This window comes from Saimiri boliviensis, chromosome 7 (genome assembly GCF_048565385.1).
Source record: "Saimiri boliviensis isolate mSaiBol1 chromosome 7, mSaiBol1.pri, whole genome shotgun sequence".
NCBI classification, from domain to species: Eukaryota; Metazoa; Chordata; class Mammalia; order Primates; family Cebidae; genus Saimiri; species Saimiri boliviensis.
The window spans coordinates 21117861-21129935 of NC_133455.1; the positions used below are offsets into that span (position 1 = coordinate 21117861).

Genomic DNA, 12075 nt, shown 5'->3' on the forward strand with positions numbered 1-12075 from the left:
CAGTCTATATCGGCACAGGATGAAAACCTCTCAAAAACAATGTTTCTGCCCCTTGCTGAGAGAATGGTAGAAAAAATGGTGAAAGAGGACAAGATAGAAGCCGAGGCTGAAGTGAGTATTTTAAGCCCTAGTTTTGTGTTTTCATTTTTTTTTGCTAGTACTACAATATTAAGTTACAGTATTATAAACTGTTGTTTTGTTCCAGTTTGATAGCTGGGTCCTCACTCTTGGCCTTTAGGTAGATATGAAGTGCTCAGCTTAGATCTAATGATCACTGAGCTGTTTGTATAAAGTTCTCTAGGCTGAAATGTATATAGATGGGAGAGATTTAGACGGAGAAGACCCTGTTACCTGCTTCTTACTGTCAGTTTCATCTCATTTGAAGATATGCTCTATTAAATGACTTTTACAAAACCTATAAGTGACTGTCTTTTTATTATTGAAAAGTTTCATATGTTGCACTTCTTGTTTTTCTTCCTTGTAAGGTTGAACTTTATTATATGATACTGGAACGTCTGGGAAAGTACCAGGAGGCCTTGGATGTCATCAGAGGGAAATTAGGAGGTAATTTAAAAAATTTTTCTTGAAGCTTTTTTTTTCCTATTTAATCATGAAAAATGTTTATTGTAGAAAATTTCCACATAAGGATATAAAGACATAAACACTTTTGATATTTTGTATATTCTTCCAGACTTTCCTGTACATAATAAATTAATTTTTTTAGTGGATTAAAAATAAATTTATTGGGATGAGTGCGGTGGCTCAAGCCTGTAATCCCAGCACTTTGGGAGGCCGAGGCAGGCGGATCACAACGTCAGGAGATCGAGACCATCCTGGTCAACATGGTGAAACCCTGTCTCTACTAAAAAATACAAAAAATTAGCTGGGCATGGTGGCTTGTGCCTGTAATCCCAGCTACTTGGGAGGCTGAGGCAGGAGAATTGCCTGAACCCAGGAGGCAGAGGTTGCGGTGAGCCGAGATCGCGCCATTGTACTCCATCCTGGGTAGCAAGAGCAAAACTCCGTCTCAAAAAAAAAAAAAAAAAAAATTTATTTTTAAAAATGTTTTTACTTGAAAATAATTAACAGATTCAGAAACTTCAGGGAGTGTGAAAGATTGTGCTCCAGATCTCTAGCCCTCTTCCTCTAGGTATTCTTCCAGTTGTCCATTATATTCTTCTAAATATTTATTTTCCCCACTTTTATTTTATTTTATTTATTTATTTTTTTGAGACAGAGTTTTTGCTCTTGTTACCCAGGCTGGAGTGCAATGGCGCGATCTCGGCTCACCGCAACCTCCGCCTCCTGGGTTCAGGCAATTCTCCTTTCTCAGCCTCCTGAGTAGCTGGGATTACAGGCACGCACCACCATGCCCCGCTAATTTTTTGTATTTTTAGTAGAGATGGGGTTTCACCATGTTGACTGGGATGGTCTCAATCTCCTGACCTCGTGATCCACCCGCCTCGGCCTCCCAAAGTGCTGGGATTACAGGCTTGAGCCACCGTGCCTGGCACTTTTTTTTTTTAAACACAAGTGAAAACAGTATACCTGTATCATATAATAATACTCAGTTACACAATGTTTTTATTAAAAAAATTTCTTTTCTTTAAAAATTTTAAATTAATGCCCCTCTAGTCAGGATTCATACTCTGTAGATATAACAAACATTTCTTCTGTATTTACCTGTTTGTGTTATGAAGGCATTTGAGTTTGTGACCTCTGCTCTTATACCCATTATTTATTTTTATTATTTATTTATTTTAAAGAGATGAGGTCTCACTGTGTTGCCCAGGCTGGACTTGAACTCCTGGGCTCAAGTGATTCTCCTGCCTTAGCCTCCCAGCTAGCTAAGACTATGGGCATACACCACCACACTGGGCTCCATTATTTCTTTTATTTTTTGAGATGGAGTCTCACTCTTTTGCTAGGCTGGAGTGCAGTGGCACAATCTCAGCTCACTGCAACCTCTGCCTCCCAGGTTCAAGCGATCTCCTACCTCAGCGTCCCCTGTAGCTGGGACTACAGACACGTGCCACCATGCCTAGCTAATTTTTGTATTTTTAGTAGAGACGGGTTTTCACCATATTGGCCAGGATGATCTCTATCTCTTGACCTTGTGGTCAGCCCGCCTCAGCCTCCCAATGTGCTGGGATTTTAGGCATGAGCCACTACACCCAGCCTCCAATATTTTATTATTATTATTTTAACTAAATAGTATTTTCTAGAGATAAAGTTCACTACGTCACTCTCTTTAATGACTGTCCAGTGTTCCACAGTGTGAATGTAGACAATTTACTTAACCAGTTCTTGATGGATATTTAGACTACTCACAATAAATGTTTTTTTTTTTTTTTTTTTTTTTTTTTTTTTTTTTTTTTTTTTAGACAGGGCTTTGCTCTGTTACCCAGGCTGGAATGCAGTAGCATCATCCCAGCTCACCGTAGCCTTGACCTCCTAGGTTTAAGTGATCCTCTCACCGCAGCCTCCTAAATAGCTAGGACTCCAGGTGTGTGCCACCATACCTGGCTAATTTTTGTAGTTTTTGTAGAGACGCAGGCTCGCTATGTTGCCCAGGCTGGTCTTCATCTCCTAGGCTCAGGTGATCTGCCTGCTTCAACCTCCCAAAGTGCTGGCATTACTACAGGTGTGACCCATCAGGCTGGCCTTTTTCTTTTTTCTTTTTTTTTTTAAACTATAGTTTTATCGATAGTTAAAATTTAGATTCTCAACAAGACATTCATAATGTGTAATTGTTGGTATCCTTAATCTGCTAAACAGTTGGGCAAATTTAATTTGGTCAGAACTATCATCCTAGTTTTTTCGTTTGCAGTTGTTTGGAAAGAGTTGGATTCATCTCTGCTTTCTTTTGTCTTCTTCCAGCGTCTTACCTTTCTCACCTCATGTTAGCCCAGCCCTATTTGATGTTTTGGAACTGTATGGATGGGCAGCCTATGGACTAAATTTACTTGGCCCTAGATGCTGTTGGGATTTTATAAGTATATCCCATGTAGTGTTAATAGATCTTCAATCTATTACCTCTTGGATCCTATCATTTTACAAAGAAAATGATTAAAAAAGTGTAGTGTCAGTAATTTACTTTTTTTTGGCAGTAAAACAATCTTTAGTAAGGTAGTAATAGTTTGTATGTAATAGGGGTCCCATTTTCTAAGAGAGTGAGTAGGAAAATGTGACATTTAGCCTGGCTGGGCCTGGTAGCTCATGCCTGTAATCACCTGAGGTCAGGCAAGACCAGCCTGGTCAACATGGTGAAACCCCATCTTTACTAAAAATACAAAAATTAGCCAGATGTGGTGGCAGGTACCTGTAATCCCAGCTACTTGGGAGGCTGAGACAAGAGAATCGCTTGAACCTAGGAGGCGGAGGTTGCAGTGGGCCAAGAGTATACCACCATACTCTAGCCTGGGTGACAAGAGTGAAACTCCGTCTCAAAAAAATAAAAAGGCCAGTGTGGTGGCTCACTCCTGTAATCCCAGCACTTTGGGAGGCTGAAGCAGGCAGATCACCTGAGGTTGGTAGTTCAAGACCAGCCCGACCAACATGGAGAAACTCTGTCTCTACTAAAACTGTAAAATTAGCCTAGCATGGTGGCACATGTCTGTAATCTCAGCTACTCAGGAGGCTGAGAGATAGTAGAATCGCTTGAAACCAGGAGGTGGAGATAGCTGTGAGCTGAGATCTCGCCATTGCACTCCCACCTGGGCAACAAGAGCAAAATTCTGTCTGAAAAAAAAGACAGCCGAGTGTGGTGGCTCAAGCCTGTAATCCCAGCACTTTCAGAGGCCAAGGCGGGTGGATAACAGGGTCAAGAGATCGAGACCATCCTGGTCAACATGGTGAAACCCCATCTCTACTAAAAAATACAAAAAATTAGCTGGGCATGGTGGGGGATGCCTGTAATCCCAGCTACTCGGGAGGCTGAGGCAGGAGAATTGCCTGAACCCAGGAGGCGGAGGTTGCGGTGAGCCGAGATCGCACCATTGCACTCTAGCCTGGGTAACGAGCGAAACTCCGTCTCAAAAAAAAAAAAAAAAAAAAAAAGACAAAAGAAAATGTGACATTTTTCTTCTTGTGGTTGGATTCTATTCTGGTTATTGAGCAGAAACGAAACCAGCTTACCAACTTTTATAACTTCTAATTTTAGAAAAGTTGACAAGTGAGATTCAGAGTCGGGAAAACAAATGCATGGCTATGTACAAGAAGCTGAGCAGGTGGCCAGAGTGCAATGCCCTTTCCCGGCGCCTCTTACTAAAAAAGTGAGTCAAAGGTTTCTTTTCTACCATTTGATTAGTGAGGCTTTAAGACTTCACTATTGATTTGTTTTGAAGTTTCTAGACATAAAATTTTTTATAGTAGTTGTGTCCTGCATGTTTGTAACATTTTTAAGGAGGCTTAATCTTTCAGTAGAGTATTATAATGGTACTTGTAGGCCGGGTGTGGTGGCTCATGCCTGTAATCCCAGCATTTCGGGAGGCCGAGGCGGGCAGATCACTTGAGGTCAGGAGTTTGAGACCAGCCCCGCCAACATGACGAAATCCTGTCTCTACTAAAAATACAAAAATTAGCTAGGTGTGGTAGCCCACATCTGTGTCCCAGCTGTTTGGGCATCTGAGGCACAAGAATGGCTTGAACCCAGGAGGCAGAGGTTGCAGTGAGCTGAGATTGCGACATTGCGCTTCAGCCTGGGTGACAGAGTAAGACTCTGTCTCAAAAAAAAAATGGTACTTGTGTCACCAAATTTTAGTTAGGGCTTAAGAATGAACACTGAAAATCATTAATTTCTCAAATTCAATATTCTCCTTAAAGAGTCTTCATTCTTTGCCATAACACTTCTCTCCCCTTCTCTTCATTTCCTAAGTGCTTATGTAGGGACTTTTGTGCTACGCATATTAGTTTTCTAGACTTGGTCATTTTATTGAAGGAAAGAGTAGTTTACTACTGTTTACAAAGTAGTATTACTTTGAAAATGCCTCTGGAAAATGCCCTTTTAGAGTTGTAAAGGAAACACGGGATGGGTGGGAGCAAGCCAACTTACTACATACTAAAATATAAATTAGAAAATAACTTGAATATCATGGTTCCTAAGGCAGATCTGTCACAACTTGGGTTTAATTCTGTGTGCATCATTCAATCTGATTTTAGCTCAGATGACTGGCAGTTCTATCTGACTTATTTCGATTCTGTCTTTCGACTGATTGAAGAGGCCTGGACTCCTCCTGCTGAAGGTGAACAGTAAGTTGTCTTCTTTCCTGAATTATAATGGCACTTTTTAATATGTGGTAGTGAAAGGCTTTCCTCATAAGCCAATTGAATTCCCTTTTTATGTCTGTAAGAGATTTGGGCTGGGCATGGTGGCTCATGTCTGTAATCCCAGCACTTTGGGAGGCTGACGTGGGTGGATCACCTGAGGTCAGGAATTCAAAACCAGCCTGACCAACACGGAGAAACCTCGTCTCTAAAATAAAAAAAATAAAAAATAAAAAATAAAAATTAAGAGTTTTGGGCCGGGCGCGGTGGCTCAAGCCTGTAATCCCAGCACTTTGGGAGGCCGAGGTGGGTGGATCACAAGGTCAAGAGATCGAGACCGTCCTGGTCAACATGGTGAAACCCCGTCTCTACTAAAAATACAAAAAATTAGCTGGGCATGGTGATGCGTGCCTGTAATCCAGCTACTCAGGAGGCTGAGGCAGGAGAATTGTCTGAACCCAGGAGGCGGAGGTTGCGGTGAGCCGAGATCGCGCCATTGCACTCCAGCCTGGGTAACAAGAGCGAAACTCTGTCTCAAAAAAAAAAAAAAAAAATTAAGAGTTTTTTCCCCCCATTTTATAAAGTATAAAATACATGAATTCATTCTAAAAATCTTGTTAGTGTCGAAATATGTTGTGAGCAAATTTAATTTCTACTTATCCTGTCATTCCAGAAATAACTCTTATTAACAGTTTGGTGCCTTTCCTTCTGATTTAGTTCCATGTATATGCTAAGATAATTTTTCTTTTTTTTTTTTGAGACAGAGTTTTGCTCTTGTCACCCAGGCTGAAGTACAATGGTACAGTCTTGGCTCACTGCAACCTCTGCCTTCTGGATTCAAGACATTTTCCTGTCTCAGCCTCCCGAGTAGCTGGGACTACAGGCCCCCGTCACCATTCCCAGCTGATTTTTTTTTTTTTTTTTTAAGATGGGGTTTCACCATAATGGCTAGGCTGGTCTTGAACTCCTGACCTCAGGTGATCCACCCATCTCAGCCTCCCAAAGTGCTGGGATTACAGGCGTGAGCCACCATGCCCAGCTACCCAGCTGATTTTTGTATTTTTAGTAGAAACAGAGTTTTACCATGTTGGCAAGGCTGGTCTTGAACTCTTGACCTCAGGTGATTCACCTGCCTTGGTCTTCCAGAGTGCTGGGATTATAGGCATGAGCCACTGCAACTGGCTTAATTACTATTATTATTATTATTACTATTTTTTTTTGAGGTGGAGTTTTGCTCTTGTTACCCAGGCTGGAGTGTAATGGCACGGTCTCGGCTCACTGCAACCTCTGCCTCCTGGGTTCAGGCAATTCTCCTGCCTCAGCCTCCTGAGTAGCTGGATTACAGGCACGCACCACCATACCCAGCTAATTTTTTGTATTTTTGGTAGAGATGGGGTTTCACCATGTTGACCAGGATGGTATCGATCTCTTGACCTCGTGATCCACCCGCCTCGGCCTCCCAAAGTGTTGGGATTACAGGCGTGAGCCACTGCACCTGGCCTATTATTATTATTATTATTTTTTTTTTTTTTGAGATGGAGTTGCGCTTTGTTAACCAGGCTGGAGTGCAATGGCGTGATCTTGGCTCACTGCAACCTCCACCTCCCGGGTTCAGGCAATTCTTCTGCCTCAGCCTCCTGAGTAGCTGGGATTACAGGAACGCGCCACCATGCCCAGCTAATTTTTTGTATTTTTAGTAGAGACGGAGTTTCGCTATGTTGACCAGGATGGTCTCGATCTCTTGACCTCGTGATCCACCCACCTCGGCCTCCCAAAGTGCTGGGATTACAGGCTTGAGCCACCGCGTCCGGCTTATTATTATTATTTTTAAAACCAAGTCTTGCTCTGTCGCCTAGGCTAGAGTGCAGTGGTGTGGTGTGATTTTTGGCTCACTGTAGCCTTTGCTTCCCTGCTTCAAGCAATTGTCCTGCTTCAGCCTTCCAAGTAGCTGGGACTACAGGCACCTACCACCATGCCTGGCTAATTTTTTGTATTTTTAGTAGAGACGGGATTTCACTATGTTAGCTAGGATGGTCTTGATCTTCTGACCTCGTGATTTACCTGCCTTGGCCTCCCAAAGAGTTGGGATTACAGGCATAAGCCACTGAGTTCGCCCAATTATTCCTTTTTTGAGACAGAATCTCACTGTGTCACCAGGCGACAGGCTGGAGTGCAGTGGCACAATCTTGGCTCACTACCACCTCCGCCTCCCGGTTTCAAGCAGTTCTCCTGCCTCAGCCATCTGAGTAGCTGAGATTACAGGCAGGTGCCACCACACCCAGCTAATTTTTTTTTTTTTTTTTTTTTTGAGACGGAGTTTCGCTCTTGTTACCTAGGCTGGAGTGCAATGGTACGATCTCGGCTCACCACAACCTCCGCCTCCTGGGTTCAGGCAATTCTCCTGCCTCAGCCTCCTGAGTAGCTGGGACTACAGGCATGTGCCACCATGCCCAGCTAATTTTTTGTATTTTTAGTAGAGACGGGGTTTCACCATGTTGACCAGGACGGTCTTGATCTCTTGACCTCGTGATGCACCTGCCTCGGCCTCCCAAAGTGCTGGGATTACAGGCGTGAGCCACTGTGCCTGGCAATTTTTGTATTTTTAGTAGAGACGGGGTTTCACCATGTTGGCCAGGATGGTCTTGATCTCTTGACCTCGTGATCTGCCCGCCTCGACCTGCCGAAGTGCTAGGATTACAGGCTTAAGCCACCCCACTTGGCCCCAGTTATTCTTACGTTTAACATAAAAATGGGATTGCATTAGACATGATTTGCAACCTGTCATTTTCCACTTTAAAATACATCTTGAACATCTTTCATTTGTGGTACATGAAGATCTCTCTCATTTTTTTTATTTTTTATTTATTTTTTATTTTTTTGAGACGGAGTTTCACTTTTGTTACCCAGGCTGGAGTGCAATGGCGCGATCTCGGCTCACCGCAACCTCCGCCTCCTGGGTTCAGGCAATTCTCCTGCCTCAGCCTCCTGAGTAGCTGGGATTACAGGCACACGCCACCATGCCCAGCTAATTTTTTTGTATTTTTAGTAGAGACGGGGTTTCACCATGTTGACTAGGATGGTCTCGATCTCTTGACCTCGTGATCCACCCGCCTCGGCCTCCCAAAGTGCTGGGATTATAAGCTTGAGCCACTGCGCCCGGCCTCTCTCATTTTTTTTAAAGTGGCTTATGAGTACTCCAGTGTGCCCTAATTCATTTAGCCTTTTCCCTATTGATGATACTTGGATTTTTGAAGATCTCTTTTTTTCCTTTATCCTTTTGTTACTGGCTATTGTAGGAAGTACTACAATAAAAATGTGTTTTTTTTTTTTTTAAATAGGCATCTAGAGTTAAATGAATTAAAGAGATCTTTTAAAATATCAATACAGAAATAGATTCAAGATGACAGTTATGAGCTGATGCTTATTTCATAATATTAACCAGGTTACCTAATTTTGCTCAGTTTTCACTCTTCAAGCTATAAAATAAAATCACCAGACCCATCTCAAAAATATGTGTGTGTGTGTGTGTGTGTGTGTGTGTGTATTTAGTTTTTAATTTTTGTGTTTTTTTGAGACAGTCTCACTTTGTCACCTAAGTTGGAGTGCAGTGGTGTGATCTTGGCTCACTGTAACCTCTGCCTTCTGGGCTTAAGTGATGCTCTAGCCTCAGCCCGCAGAGTAGTTGGGACTATAGGCATGAGCCACCACCTGGCTAGTTTTTTGTTTTTTGTAGAGATGGGGTTTCACCATGTTACCCAGGCTGGTCTCGAACTCCTGAGCTCAAGTGATCCACCCGCCTTGGCCTCCCAAAATGCTAGGATTACAGGTTTGAGCCCCTGTATCCACCTTTTTTTTTTTTTTTGAGATGGGATTTTTTTCTGTTACCTAGTCTGGAGTACAGTGGTGTGATCTTGGCTTACTGTAATCTCCACCTCCCAAGCTCAAGTGATCATCTCACATCATCCTCCCAGGTAGCTGGGAGTACAGGTGTGCATCACTACACTTGGATGATTTTTAAATTTTTTTGTAGAGATGGAGTCTCCATGTATTGCCTAGGCTGGTCTTAACCTCATGGGCCCGAGCAGTACTCTTACCTCAGCCTCCCAAAGTGCTTGGTATTTCAGGTGCGAGCCACCACACCCAACTTTATATTTTTATTAGGCAATATTTCCTTTTTTTTTTTTTTTTTTTTTGAGATGGAGTCTCGCTCTGTCACCCAGGCTGGAGTGCAATGGTGTGCTCTTGGCTCACTGCAACCTCTGCCTCCTGGGTCCAAACGATTCTCCTGCCTCAGCTTCCTGAGTAGCAGGGACCACAGGGGTGTGCTACCACGCCCGGCTAATTTTTTGTACTTTTAGTGGAGACGGGGTTTCACTGTGTTGGCCAGGCTGGTCTCAAACTTCTGACCTCAAATCATCTGCCCGTCTTAGCCTCCTAAAGTGCTGGGATTACAGATGTGAGCAACCATGCCCTGCCAGGCAATATTTTATATATACAAAACTATTCATTTTTTTAAAAAAAGGTGAAGTAGTTAGTTATGCTGCAGTAATCAAATGCTAAAACTGAGTAATCTTATGTTGTCTGTTAGAATATATTCATAGTTCTTTATTATTCCTGTTCATATTATTTTATAATTATCAGAGTGGTTTTTCTTTCTTTCTTTTTTTTTTTTAAATGAGTTTGGCTTGACTTTAAGCTTTGGGAAGGATAATAGAGGCAATAAAATACTTTTTTCATGTGCTTCTCCTCAGCTCTTTAGAAGGAGAAGTACATTATTCTGCAGAAGAAGCTGTGAAGTTTATAGAAGATCGGATAATGGAAGAATCTAAAAGTTCTCGCCATCTCCGAGGCCCACATCTAGCTAAATTGGAGCTGATTAGGCGCTTACGAAGTCAAGGTTGTAATGATGAGTACAAACTCGGTAAGAAACTGTATGATACCTGGGAAGCTTGGAGAATGCCCTTTATGCCCAAATGCTATATTCATTATTTGAGACCTACAGTGACTCAGTCATGTTTGGGAAACAAATGTCTTCATAGACCCTGTCTCTTAAAAAAAAAAAAAAAAAAAAGAGGGTGGGCACAGTGGCTTTGGGCAGATGAGATGAGGTTTTGCCATGTTGCCCAGGCTGGTCTTTAACCCCTGGCCTCAAGTGATCTGCCTACCTCAGCCTCTTGAAGTGCTAGGATTACAGGCATGATGCACTGCACCTGGCCTAGCTTACAGTGTTTTTTTTTTTTGTTGTTGTTTTGAGATGAAGTCTTCGTCTGTCGCCCAGGCTGGACTGCAGTGGCATAATCTCTCCTCACTACAACCTCTGCCTCCTGGGTTCAAGCTTATTCCCCTGTCTTAGCCTTCCAAGTATCTGGGATTACAGGTGGGCACCACCACGCCTGGCTAATTTTTTGTATTTTTAGTAGAGACAGAGTTTCTTCATGTTGGCCAGGCTGGTCTTGAACTCCTAACCTCTGGTGATCCTCCTGCCTTGGCCTCCCAAAGTGCTGGAATTACAGGCCTGAGCCACTGTGCCTGGCCTATTTTATAATTTTTAATTTAATTTTATCTTGCTCTGTTACCTGGGCTGAAGTGCAGTGGCATCATCTTGGCTCACTGCAGTCTTTACCTTCTGGGTTCAAACGATCCTTTGCCTTATCCTCTGGAGCAGCTGGTATTACAAGCATGTGCTACCACACCTGGCTAATTTTTGTATTTGTAGTAGAGATGGGTTTTACCATGTTGCCAGGCTTGTCTTGAACTCCTGACTTCAAGTGATTGTCCACCTTGGCCTCCCAAAGTGCTAGGATTACAGGTGTGAGCCACTCTATCCAGCCTTTTTTTTTTTTTTAAAGATTAGTGAGATGCAGTGGTGGTCAAAAGGGGGAAAGAGTAGAACAGTGAGTTCAGTCAGTAACTGAACAAGCAGTTGAGATAACCCACTATCTTGGGACCAGCCGCAAGCAAAATTTGTTTTAATTGAAATGAATGTTTTCAAATTAGATTCTCACTTAAATAGAAATTGCTTCTGTTCATGAATAATAGAGTGATTTTGTTCTGCATCCCGCAGGTGATCCAGAAGAATTAATGTTCCAGTATTTTAAAAAGTTTGGCGATAAACCTTGTTGTTTTACAGACCTTAAGGTGTTTGTTGACCTCTTACCTGCTGCACAGTGTACAAAAGTAAGTACTGTACAGTTTAGAAGTTTGTTGGGTTCCTCTATTTATTGAAACACAGAGGTTAAATGTTTGAGTTTCTTTTCTAAAATGTGTGGAATTGATGATCATGAGATTGAATGATAACTGCCCTGTCAAGCTAAGTACTCTGTGTGTTATTATATTGAAGGCATAGTTTCTGTTTAAATCACAGTGGGAGTAAATCCCTAATAGATGATGGATTCTTCTTTTTTTTGACTGTTTTGAGATAATCATGGATTTACTTGTAGTTGGAGGAAATAACACAGATCTCATATCCTTCATCTGTTTTGTTCCAATGGCAACATCTTGCACAATTACAGTGTCATATAATTAGGAAATTACTATTGCTGTAATCTGTTGAACTTACTCAGTTTTTGCCAGTTTTGTATGCACTGACTTTTATGTGTGTTGGGTGTGTGTGTATGGATTTAGTGCAGTATTTGGCACATAGGGATTTGTGCAATTACTACCATAGTCAAAATACAGAACAGTCCCACCAGCACCAGAATCCCACTCTACCGTAGCCACCTCCCCCTCGCCCATCTGTATTCTGGGCAGCCACTATGTTTTTCATCTTTATAATTTTGTCATTTTATGATTGTGAAGTAGAGCCAGGTA

The 12075-nt window shown here is 42.3% G+C and overlaps 1 protein-coding gene across 2 annotated transcripts in view; it reads left to right on the forward strand.

Annotated features, from left to right (window-relative positions):
- Positions 1 to 12075, forward strand: part of NAA25 (N-alpha-acetyltransferase 25, NatB auxiliary subunit) — an 84059-nt gene that overhangs the window by 30628 nt on the left and 41356 nt on the right. For both annotated transcript variants that reach the window (XM_039472330.2, XM_074402213.1), the window contains 6 exons: positions 4 to 111; positions 486 to 564; positions 4163 to 4274; positions 5161 to 5250; positions 10017 to 10186; positions 11330 to 11442. In XM_039472330.2, coding sequence (XP_039328264.2) covers positions 4 to 111; positions 486 to 564; positions 4163 to 4274; positions 5161 to 5250; positions 10017 to 10186; positions 11330 to 11442 — 672 coding nt within the window. The remainder of the gene's footprint in view (positions 1 to 3; positions 112 to 485; positions 565 to 4162; positions 4275 to 5160; positions 5251 to 10016; positions 10187 to 11329; positions 11443 to 12075) is intronic.